This window comes from Temnothorax americanus, unplaced genomic scaffold (assembly GCF_048541705.1).
Source record: "Temnothorax americanus isolate GAGA-0224 unplaced genomic scaffold, ASM4854170v1 Scaffold73, whole genome shotgun sequence".
NCBI lineage: Eukaryota > Metazoa > Arthropoda > Insecta > Hymenoptera > Formicidae > Temnothorax > Temnothorax americanus.
In genome coordinates this window covers 526,526-551,474 of record NW_027509796.1, presented here as the reverse complement: position 1 = coordinate 551,474, position 24,949 = coordinate 526,526, and the positions used below count along the sequence as shown (strand labels likewise).

Below are 24,949 nucleotides of genomic sequence, written 5' to 3'. Positions count from 1 at the left end.
TGTTCCGGAATATCGAGATCTAAAATCGTGATGCGTATCTCGATGTATGCGCGCACCGATCGGATTTGGCAATACTAGCATGGAGATCGACGGTTCTATCGAAGGGGAGCTCTCTTATACTTAAGTATTAACGTCCCCCGCTGAGGCTGAGGTTCCTCCCGTTCGTCCCGATAGGACATCGAAACATCGCTCAGTGGCGTCGATCTCACTTTCTGTCTTTCTTTTTCTCCCTCAATCGAATCGATACTCGTCTCGACATTCGCATTTCCATAGCCGTCGATCTTTTCGACGCCTTTGTGAGAACGTGCAGGTTCGTCCGGTGACTCCCGTTCGTCTCTTCGTGATAAATACGAGTCGGCTGATTGGACCGGCTTACCGTTCCGTCTAATCCGTCGCCTATCTCCCCGTCCATCCGTTCTCCATAATTGTCTTATTGTATTCCTATAAGCTGTAAGCTCTCAGAGGACCACGACTAGAAGAGGCGGGTATTCGCTGAACCAAATCAATTTCTTTTCACGCGCGTTTATCGTGAAAAGAACGCGGTGTGTGGCTGTCTTTAAGCACGTGCCGAATTTATCATTTTTAATAAATTGATACAAAATATTCACAGATATTCACAATATATCTTACATTAAAATGTGGATAAATTTATAGATAAATCTACGCGTGATTTAAGTAAAATTATAAAATTAAAGTAGTGCATATCAGCATATATTCTCAAAAAATTACGCTATTTTTTTATGGATAATTGCGTGAAAAATTGGTTTGTTTTACTGTATATTTTTGAAGCTCTAAATTTATCGATTTAATAAGAGTTAATAAAATTCTGCCGATTGAAATTTGTCGGTGGCGACAAGTACTTAGCCTCGCGAAAAGATCCGCGCGGCAAATCAGCGTGAAGCGAGAGAGAACATTGTCCGAATCGGCGCTCTTGATGATTCCTAATGAGTATACGGTAATTCTATTAGGATTAGCCTCGTCCTGGTTGGAATGTTCGGGCAAGTGCGTGGGCGTAGATCGACGGGGAGGCGTAGGGAGGGAATAACGATTGCTCGAGTCGAGAGTTAGCCGGCGCACGTATATGCGCCGGGAACATGTGCGTGCGCTGTGCACATACGCACGCACACGCGAGAGCGCGTATTAAGTATACGGCACGAATGCCGAAGAAGCACGAAACGAAAACTCGGCTCCTCCACTCAGCGGTGAACATGTTTTCTGATGGGGTCATCAGCGCGAATTAACATACTGGGTGGACTCGTACGACACGCACACGTATGTGCTCACGGACGGGACCGACGTTTCCATCTGACTCACTGCTCTTTCCTCCTCTCTCTCTCTCTCTCTCTCTCTCTCTCTCTCTCTCTCTCTCTCTCTCTCTCTCTCCCCCTCTCTCTCTCGCCGTCTCTTTTCCTATCTTCCCTTATCTCATCCCGTCCCCTTCTCTTTCGGTTCTCGAAGCGCCTCCTCTTCCTTCCTCAGGAACGTCGACGAACCAAACACACCGCGATCAAAATTTGCACGAGCGTCATATTATCTCGCGTTGTCGACTTCCGATATTCTCTTCAGATTAGCCATCAGCGACGATACACATCGTTCGCATTGGAACGGCTCTATGTTTTCATTCAGCATTGGAAAGAGTCTGGGATCTCTCATATTTACATTTATATGTCTTATCGCGAGAAAACTTATAACGGTACGGGTATATATTTTCCTTCCCTCGTGGAAGTTGGACTGACTCATCGTGGTTCGGTTCAACAGGAAACTCTCGTTCGTCGAAGTCGTAGGAAATCGACAAATAAAAGCGCTCCGAGTTTGAACAGCGATCTGTTCGAGCGACGAAGAGTCGTGTGCGAGCCGTTTCCGCGATTGTTGACTCACGAATCTTTCCTCGAGGAGCAACGGCGAGGAATGAGACGCGATGCAAAGTAAAACGTTGGACGATTGGCGTTCGGGGATTAGAGACGAACGATCGAGAATTAGAAACGAGATCTCCCGTCAACGAGGAACGACGCAAATTCGATGTCTAATCTTCTCGTTTGTGTTCCCGCATTCGATCGATTTCATTCATCCGTTCTCATTGACCTCGCCGCAAAGTTTTCAGAAAAAGTATGTCAGCCGGCTATACAGGATCGACTTTTGCGATCTCGAGTCCAGAATGCTCGCGCGCGACTATCACTTTCGATGAAGGTACCAACTGTTCCAACCGGTTTTTCTTACTGACATCGGACCGACTTGTATCGGCACATCGTATCGTCAAGATGAGATTGATGAATTCCCTCCGGTTGATAGTAATTATACCATGAGAAAAGAAATCAAATCGCCTCGTTGAAAATCGCGTACGTTTAGCTGGCAAAATTTTTCCTGCAACGAATATTGCGAGTTTATTTGCGTATTTATCTTTCTTTACAATTTTTTATAATTTATAATAAAACAAATTAAACAAGGTTACAATTATATCAGAACAAAACAAAGCGCACTTTAATCGATTAGTTTATATGTAGGAAAATAATCTTTTATATCAATAGAAATGTCTTAGAATTCTAAGGAGAAAAATTGGTAGATTTCAAATAATATTTATGAAAGTAATACGGGGAGAAGACGACATTGTATGCAACATACATTGCACGTTAACGCGTAACTGACAATGAGGCTTGAACTTCTCGAATAGCGAGTGGCGAAGGGAATCGATATAAGAGCTTCACGGATAATTACGTCCTCCCAGGACCATGTCCTCCCGTGATGTCACCGTGATCTTGTATGCCCGCCTCAGCCATTTATTTCGGTCGGGACACTGCCGCTACAGGCGAGATGTCAGTGGATCAGGATTATTTGGGTGCGCGCGGAGAGCGAGTAGATTAGGATACGCCGAGAAAACGGACTGAGCCGAGCGGAGGAGGAGGAAAAGGAGAAGAAGGTGTACGACGAAATCTCGGTTCCCCCGAGAAGTTTCTCTTTCTTTCTCTTTTTCTCTTTCGCTCTCTCTTTCGTATTCCGCGTCTCCTCGCAAGTTGGGTCCAACGAGGGAACTGATTTATAACGACCATTCGTTCTAATCGTCCTGTGCATCTCGCGTAGCCCGTCTACCGGTGCACCGTCCTCCACCGTATACGGAGCGGACCCAAGATGACCGAATGTCCTCCTGGAATGGATTTTTTCTAAATAAACATATCGGAGAATCTATATAGTTCCCATGTAATTAACGATTAAATATGTGTGGCATCGGAAGAGGAAATGGAAACGATAAAGAATAACGGACCGCCTTTTAAATACATTTATTTAGCATTTATATATTTACATTTCAATTTAAGCTGTTTTAATAAAACATTTTTTGAATAAATTATTTTCACTATTCTGACAAAATGATTTTTAATCATCGTCATCATAATAGTATTTATGTAATGTGTACACAGTAAAAAATATAATGTTAACTGTAACATTTTTCAAATGTCCCAGAAAGTCCACTTTAAATTTTATGTTAAAATAACTCATTCATCGTATGTTACTTGTTGACAAATTAGAAATGTTAATTTATTGACACTATATTTTACATTTTTATATGTGTTCTTTTAACTTTAAGTATAATGTAAAAATAACTTGTACAAAATGTCGATATAATATTTTGCTTCGTCTGATTTAATGTAACTCTTACGAAATGTATATTATACATTTTATTTTGAGTTATATTAACACATATTTTAGTAAATTTGATTATTTTATATGTCAAAGTTTACGATTATTTGAGAAGATTTATTTAACTTTTGTTTATGTTAAAATAACTTTAAGACGTGTTGATTTTTTGAAATAATTATATGTTAAAAAAACTCAAAATAATATTCAATTTCTAAATGACATACATAAAGTGTTAGCTATCACGTTGACATAAATATAACGCATGAAAATGTTACGAAAATAATAACATAGCTGGTGTATGTTAATTTTACATTGAAATAATAGTCAAATCTTGGTAACACAAGAAAATTTTAACATTTGGACGCACGATTTTTTACTGTGTATATTCATATTTATGGTACGAAGTTTTCTATCCTTGGTGGAATTTTGAAGAACCTCGATCCCGTTAGAAAATTAAAGTTGAGATGTAGTTACATGTACCGTATATAATATACGCAAAACGTTGCAACTGGTAAGGTAAATCACAAGGTAAATCACTCTGAAAGGTGACTCGGTCCATCCGGCCGTGAAATTATTTATTCCGTATAAATGCGATCCGAAGCTCCGCGTACACGACTCGCGCGCGTGTATCCCGTTGGGGGGCGTAGGGCGCGTAGAGAGTAACTAAATCAACGTCATCGGTAAGTTTAATTACGGCAGCTCAGCAACAAAATAAATCGGCGCTGCGCCGTGCTCTCGGGTGGTCCACGTAGCCGAGCGGAAAAGAGACGCGAGACTAGACAATCCATTTTGTACATTCGTACGAATAAATCCCCCTTTTCGTCTCTCAGTTCTCGAAAAGAAAAACACTGCGGAAAAATCGATAAAAAAAGATAACAGAACGTTCGATCACGTTCGAAATGTGTACTGTATATTTTGTATAAATAAATCTCCCCCTTTCCGTCTCTCAGTTCTCGAAAAAATAATACTGCGAAAAATATAGATAAAGAGAGATAACAGAGCGCTCGAAATGTTAAATGAAAAATTATAATTAATACGTTGTGAAAATACGAGAAACGTCTATTACCGATAGATGCAAATTTATAGATAAAAAACTTACTTTATCTCAATAATTATGAATCCACTCGCGTCCACTATCATGACGTCCAAGTAATACTTTCACGGCTAAACCATTAATACTTGTCATCAGGATCCCAATCGGCAAAAAAATCATCGCTCGCGAGCAGAAATTAGCGAGTTAATAATATGCAGCAAGAAGCATAATATTATTTGTAATGAACAGTCACATACGTTTTTACTTCTTACACTTTATTTTGAAGCAAAAAACATTTATCGTGCTTATTATTCTTCATTATTACTTGTCTCTCTGTCTTTGTTTTTGTTTTACTGTCGATTATTTTCGTATCATCAGAGATTTATTATAAAGTTTATAATATTTGTGTTTTTAATAACTCTGTTCTCTTGTCATTAAAACAGTTTATGCTCCTTTGAAACAAATACTCGTGCTTTCAGTCTCTATTAAAAGCGTTCGCTCCACTTTTATTCGCGTGACTAGCGCCCGCTACGCGAAGCTTTTACGCGAATGCCACGGGCAGTAGCGAGCTTTCAACAACGAAAGAGCGAGACGAGGAGCGTGACGGGATCAATGACGGGACGAAAGAGAGAAGAGAGAGAAAGAGAGAAACGTTTAGTCGGATACCGGAGGGAGCCTATACGAGTTTGCACCTAGAACGGACAGCCGGCGGCACGCGAGGTCGGCACACGAGAACGCGCTACGGAGAAAGAGAGCAAGGAGGAAGATAGAGAGAAAGAGAGAGGGCTGCAGCCCATCAGCCCGTTTAATTAATTAAAAGTGCATTAACGGGGGTCATCGGTGGCGAGGGGTTCTATAAACGAGGGGTTCTCTCTCCGTGGCGTTAGATACGCGTGTAACGATCCTCTGAACCGGAACAACCGCGCTATTACTTTCGTCAACACAACGATGCTCCCCGTCCCCTTTCTCGTAGACGTTTCTTCCCGTAGCTTTTCCGAGCCCCCCGCAGTCAAGGACGACTACATTTTCCGGCTCCAAATTGACGTGCACCGTCTAAATGTAGTTATTCGTAGCAAAGGTTTATCGAGCGGAAAGAATGTGGTATATTTTTTAAAATACATTATATACCTATTGCTTATAACTGTCTTTAAATATCTTTTTTGGAATCGTTAAAAAGAAGAATGTTACTGCAGTGCTTTTTCGATGTAGTAGTAAAAATAAAACCATAATATATTCTAATAGAAACACCTTGCAGCGATGGTTTTTTCTTATGCGAAATCTTGTCCCACTCTAAAAAAAGATGACGTATACAAATATCTTCTTTACAATACTGGATACAATATGTAATTATTGTCTTTTTTCGACGCTTGATATCGCATATATGTTTTGATGCAAATAAATACTCGTCACTTTTCTCAAGTTACCTCACAATTTACTCATAATATGTTGTTTATGCGACAGATTACGTATTGTGTGCAATTTTATTCGCCCGCTCGCATATGTCCCCTTGTAAATTAGGTGGGGTGAAAAGAAATTTCGAGATTACGTCCGGCTGGCCTCGTTCGGCGACGTTATCGGAATCACGCGCAGATAGAATCGAAATACCAGGTGCAAATTATAAGGGAGATGCCCAGGTAGCACGGAAGTTTGACGCGCGCATATGCTACCAGCTGACTCCTCGAGTCCGCGAGGAAACGTTAGAGTAGCGTAGCGTGTAATCACGTTAATGCGCCACAACATCGTGAACGAGCCGACCGGAGGAGTGATCCCGGTTTCGCCAAAGGGATCATCCCGCGAGTCAGCGGCACTCGAGGAGAGTGACTCACACCCGCCGTCCGTCGCTTGCGTAACGAAACCATGGAGAGTCGATAACGATAATCTTTGGCGAGCATTCCCGATCGCCGCGTCGCGGCGAGACGGAAGGGGAGAGGTGGAACGATGACGAATCATCAATGACCGTGGCGAGATCCGAATCAGGTTTATATTTACCGATCAGAGCGTAGTAAACATTAGTTTTTTTTTCGTTTTTTTTTTACGGACGAAAAGGTGAGAGGTGAAAGAAGAATCTTCACAGGCGAATTTATCTGAATCACAATTGCGTAAATTTTTCGAGCGCAAACAAGCGAGGGATAGAATGTAGTAGTAAAAAGCTAGTTTAATCTTATCTCTTTTTGTCCATAAATTCGCGTCATTAATATGAATTAAGTGCCGATGAGAAAGATACGATTGACTAAAAGTATCGACTCAGTGGTCAAAATGACCAGCGGTTTCGCTGTGTTAATCGCCGTTTGTCGTTGCACCTGGATTTATGCATCCCGGAGAATGCGCGCGCGGTCGCGCGGTAATATATGACCCGAGGTGTCCTAATGAGGGGAGTGGATCCGCAGGATGTGCGGATCGCGTGAGACGAGCGTCTAACAATGCGAGAGATCGATGATGAAGCGTGCTATGCCGTGGTGAAGCGGAGAAATGAGAATTGTTGGCATAGCGTCCAGTCGGGCATGATGGACGAAAAGTGAATCAAATATTCGATAATAAAAAATGTCTATTCCTCGTATAATCGATGAAGAAAATTGAAATTAATTGATTAATTCTTGATTCGTTTTCTAATATGGATAAAGCTTGGTTTAGTTTGAAAACAGTATCTATATATCTGCGCTCGCTTAACATTTAGAGATAAATTCTTCTGCACGCTTAATTAACAAATAATACTAATGTTATGGAGTAAGTGCTTTTTATGGACGATTAACCCACGATGTGGATATCTTTAAGTTATTCGATTGACACCGCGCGATCGACTCCTAAATGATCGTGGACAAACAACGACAAACCGTATCGCGGCGCCATCGCACGTGCCGGGCAAGGGGGCAAAAAGGGATTCGTGGACTTCGCCACGTGCTGAGGTAACACGAGCGTGCTTGTCAAACTTCGTTTCGTAAACGGCGTAGGGATGTGCCTGGGCGCACGTGCGTTTTAATACGACGTAATGCGTTGCATGTCCATATTCATTAAGTAATTTTCCGGCCGGGGAAGTCAGCGGTCTCTGGCCGCGAGTCACAATTATGGACGGATAAACAGAACGTGTCGATCGCGCCACGAATTTTGTGATAGCTCGGAAGATTTGCCGGCGTTATCAGTCGAACATCTCGCGAACGCTTTTAAGGCTTAAGAGATAAATCGAGCAAACTAAATCGTCATATGTGGAAGGATTTGTTCAAGATAATAATTTACGCAGGATGTTAAATTTGTTATTCATATACAATTTCTATGCTAATGTGTATTTTTTACACATATTTGTATATTTATATACATATTTATGCGCTAAAGAAAAAATATATTTGCATCGTGCGATGGCTTCTCATCGAAGTACAAAGAAGTTCCGCGGAATTCGTCGGATTGGCAGGGTACGAGGGAACGCACGGTGAAGCCCGAGGCATAAATTTCCGTGTGCCGAGTAATTAGTCGCGGAACGCGATAACTCGCAGATATCTCGGAATCGCGATCTCACCACGCATATCATGTAGAATTCGCGCGCGTTTCCGCGCGCCGTGTCTCGCGCGACAGACGTCGAGCGATTCGGTGCGATGCCGGGTATACTGTGCTCTGGTCTTACACGTATCACTCTCGCGTCGAGTAGAACGACGACGAGGGCCGGGGGAATCGAGCAGAATCGAGTTCCGAGATCAAGTCACGCGTAGTCTAAAAGAAAGTCGTTTAAAGGTCAGCAGCAACAGCAGCAGCAGCAGCAGCAACGACGGCAGTAGCGGCGGCGGCGGCGGCGACGGCAGCGGCAGCAGCGCGGCTCGACTTGCATCACAAATGCCAATCTACTTACGAAATGAAATGTATACAGAGAACAATGATACTCTCTTGCCTACCGACGCCATCGCCGCCATTTGCCTCTTCGTCCTAATCGCCGCGCCATCCTTTTAAGGGCCCTTTTGCGCAACGCGATGCCCGAGAATCGATTTTCTCCCCTTTCAACCCTCTCTCGACCCGTACTTTTAGCCGATAGGCTAAAACCCGTTGCTTCCGGCGGGTTTCCAGCAGATTGGCCGAAATATCGCCTTCGGCAATCTCGTCACGCGGCGATAGTGTCGATGATGGTTCGCCTATCTTAGCGGGAGGGTGGTTAAATTTGGTTCCACCTTCGCTGCACGAGCGAATAACTGGGAAATCGCGATCGCGCGCGCGATCAGACGCGGATCGATCGAATCTCGATCGCGCGTGATTACCCTTTCGCGATAGCGGAGCCGTATAGATCTTGCGCGATTTCGCTTTCCGCCTGAAAGATTTCGCGCATCGCATACGGGACGACGGCGACGTATCTCCGGCGTCATCTTATTCATATCCGCGAAATAATACTGAATAATTTCACCATAAATACGGCGCGTCCGCGTAGGCGTAAAGTAACGATAATGCAAGTAAATAATGGACGCGAGAGTTTTATTACCTATGCGGCTGAATGGACGGAGAGATAGAATCTACGTGTCCGCGCCGCGCCGCGCCACGGATGTACAGCCCCCTCGAGGGGGATCGGAGGATACGAGGGACCTCCGTGCGTCTTGTGCCTTGTGCCCTCCGTCCCTACCCGCGACGCGATGCGACGCGACGCGACTCGCAGTCGCCCGGAGCCCGGATTTGAACGCCTCCTTCGTCTCTTTTTCGTTCTGCCTGTTGAAGCCGTTCCTTCGGTGAACTAACGAGAGAGCCTCGCTCGTTTAGTATCTCAGACGGCGTCGTCTTAGCGATATTCTAAGGTTTTACCGCGAGAGAAAAAACTGGGACGGTACTCCGGAGAGTCGCAAGCGCGAAATGATTAATTATGCATGATCGATACGTCGATCTTCTTATATTCCAATAACAAGCAGTAGAATTTGGTACACAGATTTCACACTATCATATGACTGTATCAATTAAATTATAATTATACGATAGGTCATTGAGATTAACCTAGGAACGAGCGCCTGGGGTGATTTTTACACCTCAGTATTGAAAAAATGAAACTCGTCACAGTAACTTTAATGTGCAATGCTTTAATATGTGTTTGTTTCATTTTTAAATATTTTTTGGTTTTTTCTTACTTTTTCCAGAAAATTTCTAGTAAATCTATATACCTACATATTGTCCTCAAATACTAATAAATTATAGAACAACCAAAAATGTGCAATATGTATTAATAACATTGAATCTTAATTGCGGTGTGAAAATCACCCCTGGTGACCATTTATGAAAAAGAAAATCAGGCGCCTATTCTCGGGTTAAGTATCGCGAAAGTAATTATTTACGAAGAATCCAAAGGTCTCGCATTATGAAAGCGACCGCTGGAGTTGCTTCGAAGTCGCGCTACCCCCGCGTCCGTGCATTGTTATCGAGGTCGGAACGCCTCGACGAGCAGAAAAGTACTACGGACTGCGAGCGTACTCGTGCCTTCTCGCGGGAACGTATCCATCCGAGCGAATATAGCGTGATCGCGGCGATCGCGATATCGAACGCGAAGTCGCGACGGCGATGATAAGTGTTTCGGCAAGAATCGCGCGCGAGGACATTTCGGAGCAGCTTCATGGCTGACATTTTCCTGGGCGTTTATCGCGATAATACGGCTTTAGGTCAGAGGGTGTGGCCTCCCCAGATTGATTCGGCGAGCTGTGCTGCTTGCTTCTGCGCGCTGCGTTTTCTCACCGCGAGCAGCATGGCGTCGCGTCGATTCTTCTATTCCATCTTTCTAGGCCGCATCGCATTTATCATGTCGCTGTATCGATGAATTTATTTGGTGCCCGAAATAATTATGAAGTATACGAGTCGACTTGGTCGCGCGAGTTATCGGAGGCACCGTATCGCAGACGCCGAAGACGTTACGCAATCTGATAAACGACTATATTTAATCAAATTTCTCGTTATCGAATATTCTTTTATTGGAATAGAAGAGCATATGAGAGAAAGGTGCTCGCGATTTGTCTTGAAGCAGCGGTATCTCCCGATGATATACCTCACTTCGAGATAGATTACGAGTAATTACATTTTCTTATAATTGTATTTAAAGACGATCGACCATTATGACTATATATTTCTAGTTTTCTCCAATATTCTCGACTTTTCTCGTTTCTCGCGGTTTTCCACATTCTCTCGCGAACTCAGTTGATATACAACGTCGGCAACGAGCCGAAGCGAGAAACGCTCTTGCGCTCCGGAATCATTGGCTGCATGCTAATCGAGTCACAAGAGAACGGATATCGTATCTTGTGTTTCACCGGAATACGACAAACTGGATTTATTAACTCGCTAACAACCGACAAAAAAAATCATTCCTTTTCCGAGGACGATTACGACGTTCATCGTCGTCATCGTCGTTGTGCTATTGGTGCGCGATCAACAAACCAGCTTGCGATCAACTGGAATAATCAAGCGGAGATATTAGCGTAGCGTATATATACGCTCGCGTGTTCGTGGACGCGCGCGCGCGGGAGTGCACACGCACGCATGCACGCACGAGACGCACGCATACGCGCACACACGCGCATCCGCCGCTACATAATGACGACGCAGTATCGGCCGCGGCGTGGGTGTTCGTTCTCTCGCTCCGACAGATTCGAAAACGCATTATTAACACCGGCGACCCTGGCTCTATGATTACGCGCATTAATAGCCGGATGGACGAACTTTGCTCGCGCTCCGCACTATCATTATCATCGCAACGCGAGAAAGAGACGGATGACGAGAGACTGTAGGAAAAGAGGCTGGTCCCACCGCGCGGCGGGCCTCGATGGATCGAGAAAGAAAATTACGAAACATTAATTCTCTCGCGTTTGAACGCGTTTGTCTCGAACACTCGTATTTAATATCGTGTGTGTTTTTGGCGCGTAAATGGCACTTTCAATCCTGGCTGGATACATTTTGTTAGATCAAGCTAGATAAATGCCGAATACAGTTTTTACATATAGGATACGGACGCACCTTACGTTATCAATTTTTCTATAAGTTGCATTTGATATTTCCGTCTATGCTGTCCGCCTCGAATCGCAATCCCGAATCGTCATAATTTTTGTGAATTTAAACTCGGATCGCAAAATCACGAAAAAAATATCGTTCTTCGTTTACTATAGATATAATAGAATTTTTTGGACTCGGTTTTCCATTTTTTACCGCAAAAATAGATTTTTTGATCTATATTCTTTCACCGTTCGTAAAATCGAGTCCTTCGCGATCAAGGGACTACGGTTCGTCGACACGATGCATACGATTTAAGCATACAGATTTTTAAGTATAATGTTTCGCGGGCATATCGTACTTCGCTCGCGCGCACACGAGCTCCTTTTCAAATTGCATATCAGGTACGATCGAGTGTCGCGAGTGTACCAATCTTCCGACGATGAATTATTCATTGTGTAAATAATTCATAAATCATTGCAGACTGCACAAGCCGCGCGCGAGCAAGAAAACCCGATCGAAAGCTCGAAAGCTCGCCACGCGATATTTTTCAGCGAATCTATATAAGAGAGCTTTTTTTGCAATATATGTAGACTGAACTATATATAACTATATATATACCTACTGAACATTCGAAGAACGTCTCTTTCACGTGAAACAGTTTTAGATTTGGAGACGAAGAAACTTTAACGTTACAGATTGAAAATGTAGGTCCTAAAGATCGGAGCACGATCACCATTTTTTCGATCCCTTTTCGACAGGTACTTGGTACGATTCTACGACTTCAGTCACGACTTTAGGTTCCAGCGGAAGTGTTAAAGTCGTAAAGATCGAAACGATGCCGTAACTGTCTCCCAGCCTCGCTTTTGATACCCATACATGCATTTCCGGCGCGAGAACAGTATCGACGGCTGCCATCGCCGGCGACGAGAGCGATGCTCGTCGATCCAAGAGACCCTTGTAGAAATCCTCCGAATGTTATGCACCGAACGCGCTGTAGCGAGAGGTGGCACTCGTCGTCTCTCGACATGACAAGAGAGGAAAAGGGAGGAACGGTGTACTATGGGGCGCGAGGGCGGCGTTGCCCGTGTACAAATCATGCAAAGGATGACGCGGCATCGCCAGTCTCTCGCGTTCCTTCTTCCGCCGCTCCTCCTCGCGCGTGCTGGACGTCGTAGGGCGAGACAGCGTTGGGCATGTTGACGACGCTCTATCTGGGGACCTTTGCCGCACGTATCATCATATCGCAAGTCACTCGCTCTCCGTTTTTTTTCATCGGCAGATGCGCACTTTACAATCTTAAATGCTGGAATAGCCCGAAGAGACTTTAACTGATTGTTAGTAAAAAAAATGTAGTAAATGTATGTTCCGAAACGCTTCATTAAAACGTTATCGCCAATGAGTTTTCGTATATCTATTTCTATTATTAGCACTAAGAAATTAACACTGATAGACGATAATAGATAATATATATTTGCTGATTAAAGTTATATAAGAGATAACATTCGATCGAACGAAGAGTAAGATACATGATATAATTATGATATATAACTAAATAATATAAATAAAATATTGATAGTAACTCAAGTTAGAATTTACAAATGTAGTTAATTAGAAAGTTTTAGATTAATGATTATACACGACGAGTCCTCTGTTTCTTCTGTCCCCAGCAGACGTCGGACCTGGACACTTTGCTGTGCAGGCAGGATCTCGATCGTCTGCAGAGGTTGGACGAGGATGAATCGGACGCGAGAGATGCGCGGGAGCCGTCCGTGCACATGGAGGACTTCTTCGAGGTCGGCGGGCCTACGGCGGTGTGCCGACCACCGCAGGCCAGTTTCGTTTCCGCTAGGAGTCAGCCGGCGAGCGCCGGCCAGGACGACGATGTCTTTCTCAGGCCGCCGCTCTGGGAGGATATTACGTCGAGCATCCAGAAGCTGGACCCGGAGAACGCGGACATGCTGGGCTCGCAGTCTCACATAAAGATGGAGACTGACGACGTGACGCCGCCGCCGGTTCTCTCCCCGGTAGAGATCAAGACGGAACCGTTACCGCCACCGCCGACCTTACATCTCCTCGAAGGGCCGGCCGCGAATCCCTCGCAGAATCCCTTTCCGAATCCCTCTAGTGTTCAGCACGTCGTCCATCATCGGACGACGACGTCGACAACGGCGACGACGGCGGGGCTCTTTAAGAGCTTCCCCAACGGCAACAACAATAATAACAACAACAACAACAGCGGGACTGTTAATAGTAATAGCACGAGCGGGAATAATGCCGGTAGCAATAACGGTAGCGGCAACGGTGCCAGTAACAACAACAACAACAGTAACAACAACGGCAGTGGTAACAATAGTGATTCGTCAACGGCCAGTCATCATCAGCCGAGCGGCAACGCGACATCGCCGCTCTACGGCTCGATGACGAGGCTGATGTATATTTCGCCGCTGACGCCACCGATCTCCGATCCCGGCTCGCCCATCGGCGCCGGTCCACCCAGGCGGACACCGCCACCCCCGTATCCCCAGCCAGGCCCGATCCTGAATCCGGCCCACAGGATCCAATCGTCGTCGATGTCGTCCAAGTTCAACAGACGGAATAACCCGGAGTTGGAGAAACGCCGGGTACACCATTGCGATTTCATAGGTGAGCAGAACAACTTCGACCCTTATTTCTTAATTCGAACGTACATTTTTTTTAGAAGAATTGAGAGAAAAAATTGTATACATTAGATCATTTAGGGCTACAAGTATCGGTTAACTTTTAACCTTAGATTAACTTACTCTTCGTCTCTTTCTAAGGGGGACGTTAGAAGGAGACGAAGAGTGAGTTAATCTAAGATTAAAAGTTAACCGACACTTGTGAAACTGGGCCTTAGGGCCAACCTTCAACCAAACTCCGATTAACTTAATCGTTGATTTTGATTAGTTCACTGGAAATGACCAATCGCATTTGTCAATCTGCTTAATGAGCAAATGCGATTGGTCATAAACTAATCAATGATTAAGTTAATCGGAGTTTGGTCGAAGTGGTTCCTAGTATCTATACATATATATAACTTTGAATTAAATATTAAATTAAAACATTTAAACATTATCTCTGAAATTCAATAGTGATTTATGGATCTCGATAGTCCCGCTTAGGTGTTTAACTTTATTATTTCAACCTCACTCCAAACTTTGACTTCCGACCTAAATCTCGCTCTCCTTTAAAGGTTGTACGAAAGTCTACACGAAGAGCTCGCATCTAAAGGCTCATCAGCGGATACATACGGGTGAGTGAAAAACGTGGCTGTATTTCGACGTATCACGTTTGTTGCTAGTACAAGGGAGCAGACGTTAAAATTAGCGGGAGGGGCTTCCGTGTATTCTCCGGTAATTAGGTATGTAGCTCATCTACGCGAAGCGAGACGAGGAGTTTGAAAGCGCGAGATCGAGCAGCCGACGTTTGCGCGTGGGCAAGGCGCGGTCCTGAGCGCCTCTCTCTCTCTCTCTCTCTCTCTCTCTCTCTCTCTCTCTCTTTCTCTCTCTCTCTCTCTCTCTCTTTCTTTCTCTCTCTCTTTTCCTTCTCTTTTTTTTATTCTCCCTGTCTCTTCGTTTCTCCATTGGCACCGCTCGCGCGGTGTCTCGCAAAGGTGCTTCTATCATGTGTAAACGTGGTAAGGGACGCGACGAAGCTCTCGTGGTATGCGAATCTCCGCTTAGAGCGAAGCTATAGCGACCGACCCACATCCTATCCGTGTCCAAGCTTCGCCAACACATGGACGCGAGTCGCGGCACCAACACGACGACGCCTGTCGCGTGTGACTACCTGGACGCGGAACACGTATGCTAGTTCCCACACGCGTGGAACACACGCGAAAGAGCGAGAGAGCGTGAGAGCGTGAGGGAGATGACGATAGACGGGGAGAAGGACGAGGAGATGTGCTTCCCGCACACGTGCCTACGCGGCAGTCTCTCGCGGAATGCAAGCCGGAGGCATCTTAAGTGCGATGTACCACTTTCGAATTGATACCTCGGTGAGTTTTTGCGGTAAACCCATGTCATCGCCTCAAACGAATCGGTCTAACGAAGCAAAATTTAAAGATTCTAAGGACTCGGGGATGAGTCATCGAAGGAATCAGGGCAAACGCGAGCGAAATATTACAATACACGCTAAAATTATCCTCTGCTTACCTTCTTAAAATTATTTTTATATTGTAATTAATAAATTCTCTTCTAATCACAAACTGAAAATGATCTAGAATAAGGGTACACTCTGTTATCTATTGTAACTTTGTGGATTTACATTTAGATAGATTATGCACGCGCACCGATTATGCGCGAGTGACTCGTACTCGCTTTCGTACCCTCCATTGACTTTTGAATCGAATAGGTATCTTGCTTCTCAGCGCTCGCGCGATGAGTATATACTAGCGATAACTAAATTAATTTGCCATCAGCCTCTTCAGCCGCGACTTGTAAGTACATCTCGTAAGTACATCGATCAATTCTTACGACACTTCGTCGATCGATTAGAATCATGAAGAATCGATCGATATGCGAGATTATGCGAGGATATTTCAATTTGTCGCGCGATCTCAAACACAGGCGAGCGAGACACGGGCGTGCCGAGACCACGGGAACGTTTCGATGTGGAAGAGAAGCCGAGCCGAGGGGGGCACGTGGCCCTCGCGCGCGAGTCTGTCGGACGACTCGTGAATGAACCCTCGCCGCACCGCTGTGAATGCGCCGTGCCACGAGCCGCGTGTGTTGAACGTCGACTTCGTTATTAATTCATTAGTGTCTAGAATTAATTTATTATACGAAAATAATCTTTAATATAATTAATGCGATAATTGACAATTTGTTGACGCGACAAATATAGAATCATAATATCATAATTTATTTTAATATTACACAAGTGATACACGAGTGATGACGTCAAAACGTCCATAATTAATTACGTCCATATCGTGATTAATACGTAATTAAATCGACCAGGAACTATTAGGAACATCAGACTAATAAATTCTGGTAATTTCTTGACTTAATTTTCTCATGATCAGTATATATGTATATTTAATTATTTTAGTTTTTAGATTTTCTTTGACCTTAAAGTAATCGACGTTTAAGCGCTGTCACTAAGCTCCAAGAGATTAATCGGAACCCGAGGCGTCGCGAGAAAGCCCGGTGGCCGAAGAAATCTAGAGCAAAGTAGGGCTAGGAAGCGTATTTGGAAAGCAACTTGTCCGCGGAATGGAACGCCGCCGCCGGCTCTCGGGTGAAAGTGATCCAAAATTAACGGGGACGCCTGGAGGCCTCGTAGGTGTCCCCGGATCGGCCGATCGACTCCGAAGACATCGTAACGCAACATCATATCTCACGATACCGCGCGAATCAAAGGATATACGAATAGCCGCACTCGCAATTTTTGCGTTTCTTGTAAATAAAAATAAGAGAATTTCTTGTAAATAAAAATGAACTTTTATATAAAACGGGAAAAAGTGTCGAGCGTAAATATTGTGTACAACATCTTTATAATCTTCTTTTAAGAATTTTGGACTTCTTTTTTCTTGGTTGAACTATATAAATGACTTTATTTTAACGCAATATAATCTCATTACGAGATTATAGATTGTTGCGTATATACGAGTGTATATATAAATCTTGATCCCGCACTTTTTTTCATGTTCCAACGATGTATTACGCTTATAAAGAATTTGCGGTATTTAAACTCAAAAAATACACAGGAAAAAAAATGCCGAATCAAGACTTATGCTTATACTCGTATATACGCAACAATCTATAATCTTGTAATGAGATTATATTGCGTTAAACGAAGAAAACTTGCTTGAATAAAGCTATTTATAATTCAACCAAGAAAAAAGAAGTTGAAATTCTTATAAAAAGATTATAAGATTGTTTATATATAATATAAGTTTTGATTTGACACTTCTTTTTTCTGTGTATCGTTACAGAGAGAATAATAATTTTTATAAATTGACTTTCTATTTCGATTTCTTTTCTCGAAATTATTTTAAGACGTATAATTAGCTATTCGTAAGAAGTTTCTTTCCCGAAATGATTTGGTAGCCCGAGCGTTAAGTAAGAATGAACCTGCTGTTAGCCGACGGGCCGAGAGGAAATTTCGCCGGAGTCGCACGTTCTCGCCGGCGGAGATCCGCGAGAGAAGAATTCTCACGTGAACGCGCGCGATACCGTAAATGGATAGCGCTCGTGGTAGTAGTACCGTTCCTTGGGCTGTGCGTCGCGTGGCACGGCGCGGCGCGACGCGATGCTGCAGCGGTTGAATGCAACTCTCTGTGGCGCAGGGCGGCTGCTATACGACGCGGCGAGGACCGGTTAGGGTCGTCTCCGTATAGCGCGCGCGAGAGGAACAGGAACGAGCTAGAAGGATGCGTGGGTGTATCTCTTAGCTATCGAGTTCTTTCTTCTCCTCTCCTGTGCGTACTCGTTCTCCCAGCGCGGCGCCCTCCTCCCTCGGATCCCCCCTCCCCGTCGAGCGTCCGCCTCGGTCGCTTTTACTCGCTTAGCACTCGCTTCTTACTCACCGTTCCGCGCATCGCGAAAGAATCTTTCGTCGCGATCGAATTCGCAAACAACTCGGAGAGGCGATATCTGAGGATACCTGATTGGCGTAGGAGACATTTAAAGTCGGAACGAGTCGAATAGGTAGTTTGCGCGTTTCAAGAATTAATCCGCACTTTCAACTTAAGCCGAAGCCTAAAATGGAATCTGTCGAATCGCGAACTCGATCCGCTCTATAGCTTTCGATTACGTTATATACTAATTATTCTCTGATTCGCCATCCTTTTAACGTGAAACCATATTCATATCTATATATATAAAACAAAGTCGGGTTAGTTACACCATTTATAACTCAAGAATAGCATAATAACTAAAAAAAAAAATTAGAAAAATACCGGGGCCGGGACGAAGCCTGGCGGGGCATGCTAGTATATACATATAATGGACTTTATAATCTTGAGTCGTCAACTTGTTCTAATTCTAAATGTCAATTTTTTAATCCTAGAGAATACAGCTTTCCGAAAACACACACCATGAGTCTGGGAGATCCATGCGACTTTCATAGGCTTTAACTCTGGTTCCGCCTATATTCAGTTAATATTTTTGGACTTGTGTGTTTTTTTATTTTAAAATTCTAAGATTTAAGAATATGGGCCAAAGCACATATGACAGTCGTAGTCGTGGACGTAAGTAACGCACAAGCTTTGGCGTATCCTGATCTGTCAGGTCGGGGACTAATACGACCGTCGTATATCGCTACGCCATGTTATGTGCTTTGGCCCGAAACCTGAATAGATTTTCATATCAAAAGTTTTATTTTGTCAAGCTATAAAGTTAAAACACTAAATTTCGAAAATAGAAAATTTCAAGCAAGTTAAGTTTTGTTTATTAGATATGGGAGACCCATGCGCTGTGTGTTCTAGAATTAAACTCGATTTATGTCTATATTCCGACTCTGAGTATCCAACGGATCACAAGCGTTGTAGCGTCAATCGCGCGCAAACTCTCAATTCCGCCGTCTATGAAGGTAACGCCGTGATGGGCGCGTGTAACAATAAGGAAGACATATATACAGATACTCTTCGATAATCGGCGAGAACCCGGAGCGGAATGCGAGCATGTTGGCTCGCATTAGTCGGTTGCATTCGGCCGGTCGCTTGCTCGCGCACGCGGCGCGGCGCGGTCCGGCCGGCGCGGCGCGCGATTGCGCTAGAATACAGGTGAGCGTGTTGCGGCATGCAGGTACAGTTAAAGGTCACACCGTGCTGCATCTCTCGCAGCTGAGAGAGGCGCGACGGGATATATACCTAAGTATACCGCATCCCGCGGCTCTATCTCACAAAGAGCAACGCTTTGTTCTCTAATAGGTCGCCGCCGTCTCGAAACTCGAACGGAATTCTCGCTCGTGAGACGTTCGAGAGTCGCGCCGATCGGACCCTCGTATATCGGTCGATACACTTTCGCCTCGACTTTCGCGGTTTCGAGCGGAATAGCGGAAAAAATTCGAATATAAAGAAGCTATAATAATGTATATCTTGAAACATATATTTCGGCATTGGAAATATGAATTGGAACAAAAGAATGCAAAAAAAAAATAAAATTAGAAACGCATTACAGGGATTAATGAGACTCATCTTGGAAGAAAACGATGAAATTGCCCACGTTGTATTTATCGCTTTATTTAATTAAGAATTAATCATCTAATAAGCCAGCGATTCTCCAACCGCTCGTCATTCGTTACAATTGCGATCGCTCTCGGACATACACCGCCCGTGCACGTTTTCACTTATGCTCTTGTGGCTGTTTCAGGCGAGAAACCGTATCAGTGTCAATGGCCGGAATGCGAGTGGCGATTCGCCAGGAGCGACGAATTGACGCGGCATTACCGCAAGCACACCGGGGCTAAGCCCTTTAAATGCGCGGTCTGCGAACGCTCCTTCGCCAGGAGCGATCATCTCGCGCTGCACATGAAGCGGCACCTCCCGAAGCAACACACCAAGTGAAGAGAACGGGACAGCTATATAGGCAGAGAAAGAAGAAAAAGCGATAGAAAGAGAGAGATCTTCTCTTTGCTTCCCGTTCGTTCTCGACTACCTGTGTTGGACGCGCGCGCGCGCGCTGCGTGGTTTTCGCCATTCAGGCTTCTATTCGAGGCGCGGAGCTTTTCGAAACTGTCTGTTGGAAAAACATCGAGAGTTCAGAAACGTGTAGAAATTATTTAAAAAAAAAAAAGAAGTGAAAACTATTTCTCAGATATTATCTCGTAATTTCTAAACGGAGCGATAATCTATGACATCGCATTGCAGATATTGTATGTATTTACGTTGTTTTTACGCAGTTCTACGCTTTTCTTCATCCCGTTTGCCGATTTCAAACATTTTAGAAATTTATTATTTATTCTTTTCAAATTGACTTTCGATTCGCAAACGAAAGCACCTTCGACGTACGTTATACGATTACGCAATTGTCGATGCAATCGAATTCGCTGCATCGTTCTCAATACCATCTCGCTATATAGTTTCGGAGTCGGGCTTTGGCCCGATTTGCAATATATACATATCAGCGGAGCATCGATCGAGCGTTCGAAGCGAGCCGTCTCGAGCCGATCGCTTCGGTTACGCTCACTACCGTTCGGCAGTCGTGACGAAATACATCCTCGGTGTGGGTGGCGATCGCGAGGAAATATTTCGTCATAGCGCTGTATACTCACTCACGGACAAGTCCGAGTGGATATTACAATCCCCGTTCCTCGGTAACTATAGCGTAACTTCGCACCGATGCCGGGATGGACCCGAGCCGTCGACTCATGCGAAGAGAAGTGAAGCCGAGTGCTCTTAGAAAGCGAAAACGTCCGTCTTAAACAGCAGATTCTATATCAATAATTACATTCGCTTCGAAACGTTTTACCTCGAATCTGCCCTACCTCTGATACTACGATTTTATCGAAATATTTACATTCGCGGAGATGATAAGAATTTTTTCATTCTCATGCACGTGTTTCCCTATAATCCTTTCTTACATATTCTTATTTACAAAAACTTCGACTTCGAGCACAATCGGAAGCTCCGCTATCGCCATTCGTATATTTTTCAAAGCTGTATACGAGCAGTCATCTCGCGACGCTGTCGAGTCCCGCGCGAAATGATTTGCCAGATTAAAGCAAACGCTATCTCGAAATTATCGCTATCTCCGAGGCTGGCTGCGACTCGAGATATCCTGTTTGGCGCGTAAACGATCGTCCGCTACGGTCGAGCTTAAGCCGAAGAAGCTTAAATCCGCGTCGCGCGCGCATCATCCTGGCGTCATTTCGATAGTCGTTCGCTAACGCGAAATTCGCCCCGATATTTACCGAACCACCTCGATAGCGGAAACAGATAGATAGAAGAGCGAGTATCACGCTTCGCCGTTATCACGTTTGTGTGTGAGAAAGCGGCACGATATCGTGATGCCTTATGTACAAATTCGCGTAGTCTTGAAGAGATAAGATGTCTTATGGCGATCGATGTGCGTGTGCACGTGTATGTATGTGTGTGGGCGAATGTTGCACCCGTGTGCTATATGCGAGTATGTATTTATATGCGTATTCTACACACGCGGTAGTCTATGTATGCGCTTGTGTATACGTGTAAAAAAATAAGGACAGAAGAAAAAGCAAAAGATACGCATTTGATAGCCATAGCTAGTGTAATATTATCTGTATATTACGCGAAGCGATGGGCCGGGAATAATTCGTTCTCACGCGTGCTCCGATCGATTCGATCCGATCCATCGCTCGTCGTTCACCGTGCTTCGCGCGAAAGGCGTATACACCTTTCGCGTTTAAATCGTGCGCTTTGCCCGAAAACGCAAAAGACGAACTTCATAGCGATAGTCAGGGACGGATTCGCGTGAGAGATATAGTAAAGTCTTTTAAGGTAGTTGTCTCGCGACAGTACGATCCAAAATTTTTTACTCTAAGTGAACGCGAAAACATCCGACTACCTACAGTTACAGGCTGAAAACTTTTAGATGGTTCTGCACGCACACAAGTGCGTGCCGTGTACGTGTAGCGTTCTCATCAGCGATCGGTAGGTACGTCACTCCTTCACGTCGAATAATCGCAAAAATCGAGGTCTATTATTGTATTTCTATATAACTAAACGGTCAATAATTTCGGTTTTTCTTTACTATTATTTTCCCTTCTACTATACATATATCCGTTTTTCATCACTTTCTTGTTGTTTGTTCTAATTATAAAAAGTTAAAATACGAGATTTTTGCACGCATTACTATGCAACGCATGGAAAAGTGCAATTTTTGATAGCAGTTATCTCACGGTCGGGACGGTCGATTACTTTTAAATTGTACAAACGTGTATGATTTATTAACGCGTATAGTTGAATTTTCAAATTTTTCTTGTTAATTGCGATTCGCGCTAGACAGAGACAACTATCTTGAATCTCGATTTCTTGAAAAATCGCGCTCGGAGATCTCACGAAATAATGTTTGAATAATAACATTCTCTTTCAATTACATGTTTCAATTACAATGTTTAACATTAGTTTCTCGCTTGGCTGTGTCCCCATTATAAGAGCCGAAAGAAATCACAGATCCTCCTAAACACCGCCAAAGACACAGATATAATTTTCTTCCGATAGAAATATTAATCAATTTTTTTAAATTATAGGGACGACAACGTATATTCTTTTTAACGCGTTGTTTGAATAGGCTTTAGGCCTCGAAAAGTTACCATCCGTCCCTGGCGCGCGGCGAAAAGCGATTTCGCGTATCTGGACGCGTTCCGTTACGTTCCGATACCGGGCATGTCCCATGTCTCGGGAGCGCGCGCTGGAGGCCAAAAATTCTGTCCGTAGTCGCCGCTTTGTATACAACGCGCGATCGTTGTAATAACCGATCGATCGGATCGTTATGTAGTTATACACGTAGTTACGAACGTTAGACAGAAAACGAAGTAACGTGTCTATTTATATCTGTCTAGCCGCCTGCCTATCTCATTCACCGCATTCTTCCAAATTGACTCCTTCAAATCGTCGTCGTCGTTTAGTATCCCTCTTCCCCCCCCCAGCTCTCCTGCAAGAGCTCGTACTCCGTTCGCGAGTACGAGCGGAGTACGCGTGTCGCGGGGATCCTTTTTCATCTCATCACCCGTATCTCCCGTCCTCCTTCTTCTCGTTTTCATCTCGTTCCTCTTCGTCTTCCCCACGTTGATAGTCCCGCTTGTCCCGCCTGTTGGATCGACTTTACGATTACTCTTATATATAAATGTGAAATATACCTCATTTGCAAATACGCAGCAATAGAATCGACGCGAGCGCGCCCCGAAACGCGCCGATAAAATTTGCATCTCCTACTCTCGACTTCTTACGGTCTGTCTATAATGTTTACGCTGTAATTTGTGTGTTGTGTAATTTAAATATATGCGAAATGGTATATCTCTCTGTAAAGCAGCCGCGAATTTTGATATTATTGGCGCCCTCTCGTGATCACCTTCCCTACTTCTCGCCTATTTAGATACCTCATTGCTCCACGGAGGGCAGCATCGTCCACTTTGCCCTGTCGCGACAGCTGGCGTCGAAATCATGGAACTCTACTCTGCAATGTGTTACCAACGAACTGCAACGATCGTTGGTAACAATGGTAACACATTTCGATCGATTTTATCGTGCCTCATCATAGGGTGATTTCGTGTAAATATATTGTAAAAGTACCAATGACGGGCCATGTCCCATTACTTGGCCATTGATGGACATTTTATTTTTTATTAAGTTATATACATAAAGTAAGAAAAATATTTTTACCGATTTATGTTATTTGGTTATTCAGTGTTTTATATAAAAAATTATGCCACTAAACATTTTGTTTAAAATATTTAAAAAATTGTTTGAATTATCGTGTAATCAAATGCACCGTGAGTCTTCATAGATTTTTTAAGATATGGCTAAGGAAAGTGTGATTCTTGCTAAGATGATAATAATCATAATATTAGATATTTCTGCAAAAATAAAGTTTCTACATATATATATATAATCTTAAGAATATTTATAATAAATAAAAAATAAAAAATTGCTCATTTAAATTGTTTTTTTCAATAAAAATTTACATGGCTATGAATCAGTACGTGACAATCTTGCCTGCCCGAAAACTAGCCGGCTGTCCAGTTATCGGGCGAATCGTCATTCTCAAGTGCTTACTTGTGTGTCCTAGTATCTAGCCGCAACACGCGTTCGAGTTTTTGTGCTTTGTTTTTAAATTTTCTGTACGAAATTTGTAAGTATATTTATTGTAAACATTACTTGTAATGATAGTGTCCCATACAGCACAGGGACATCCTGAGCTTATACTGAGGATATCGCAACAGTAAGTTCCGTATATCCTGGGGATTTACGAGATCCCGACTGCGATATACTATGGGAAATGCTGGGCAAGTTCCTATGTCCCGCATGATTTGATCAATAGTAAATCCTGAGGATATCTCGCAGTATGCGCAGAGGATGGGAACGGTCAAGGCTCAGTAGCTCATGTATACACGCATGCATTTACGCATCATTGCGTGCGCGTGCTCATATGTGTTGGATTAGGTTAGGTACGTGTACATACACGCGGAAAAGAGGAATGCCTTCTCACTCAAAGTTGCACAGAAAATTGGAATATACTCGGTACGCGTGTTCCGGCCTTCTTTTACAATGCATAATATCGAGCATTACAAAAAGAGATGGAACACACACTAAATATGCTTCTATATGCGTGCAACTTCGTATGAGGCATTTCTGTCTCCATGTATATCTTTCAATAAAATTTCATGAGAATGTGTAATTTTATTCAAAAATAC

The 24,949-nt window shown here is 43.7% G+C and overlaps 1 protein-coding gene across 2 annotated transcripts in view; it reads left to right on the top strand.

The window, feature by feature from the left end:
- The window catches only part of LOC143906572 (uncharacterized), a 47,407-nt gene extending 23,843 nt beyond the window's left edge, over positions 1-23,564 (top strand). The window contains exons 2-4 of one of the 2 annotated variants that reach the window (XM_077422739.1): positions 13,261-14,236; positions 14,805-14,864; positions 19,930-23,564. In XM_077422739.1, the coding sequence (XP_077278865.1) occupies positions 13,261-14,236; positions 14,805-14,864; positions 19,930-20,123 (1,230 nt within the window). In that variant the 3' untranslated portion in view covers positions 20,124-23,564. The remainder of the gene's footprint in view (positions 1-13,260; positions 14,237-14,804; positions 14,865-19,929) is intronic. The other variant, XM_077422740.1, reaches the window with a different exon arrangement.
- The last annotated feature ends 1,385 nt before the right edge of the window (positions 23,565-24,949 follow it).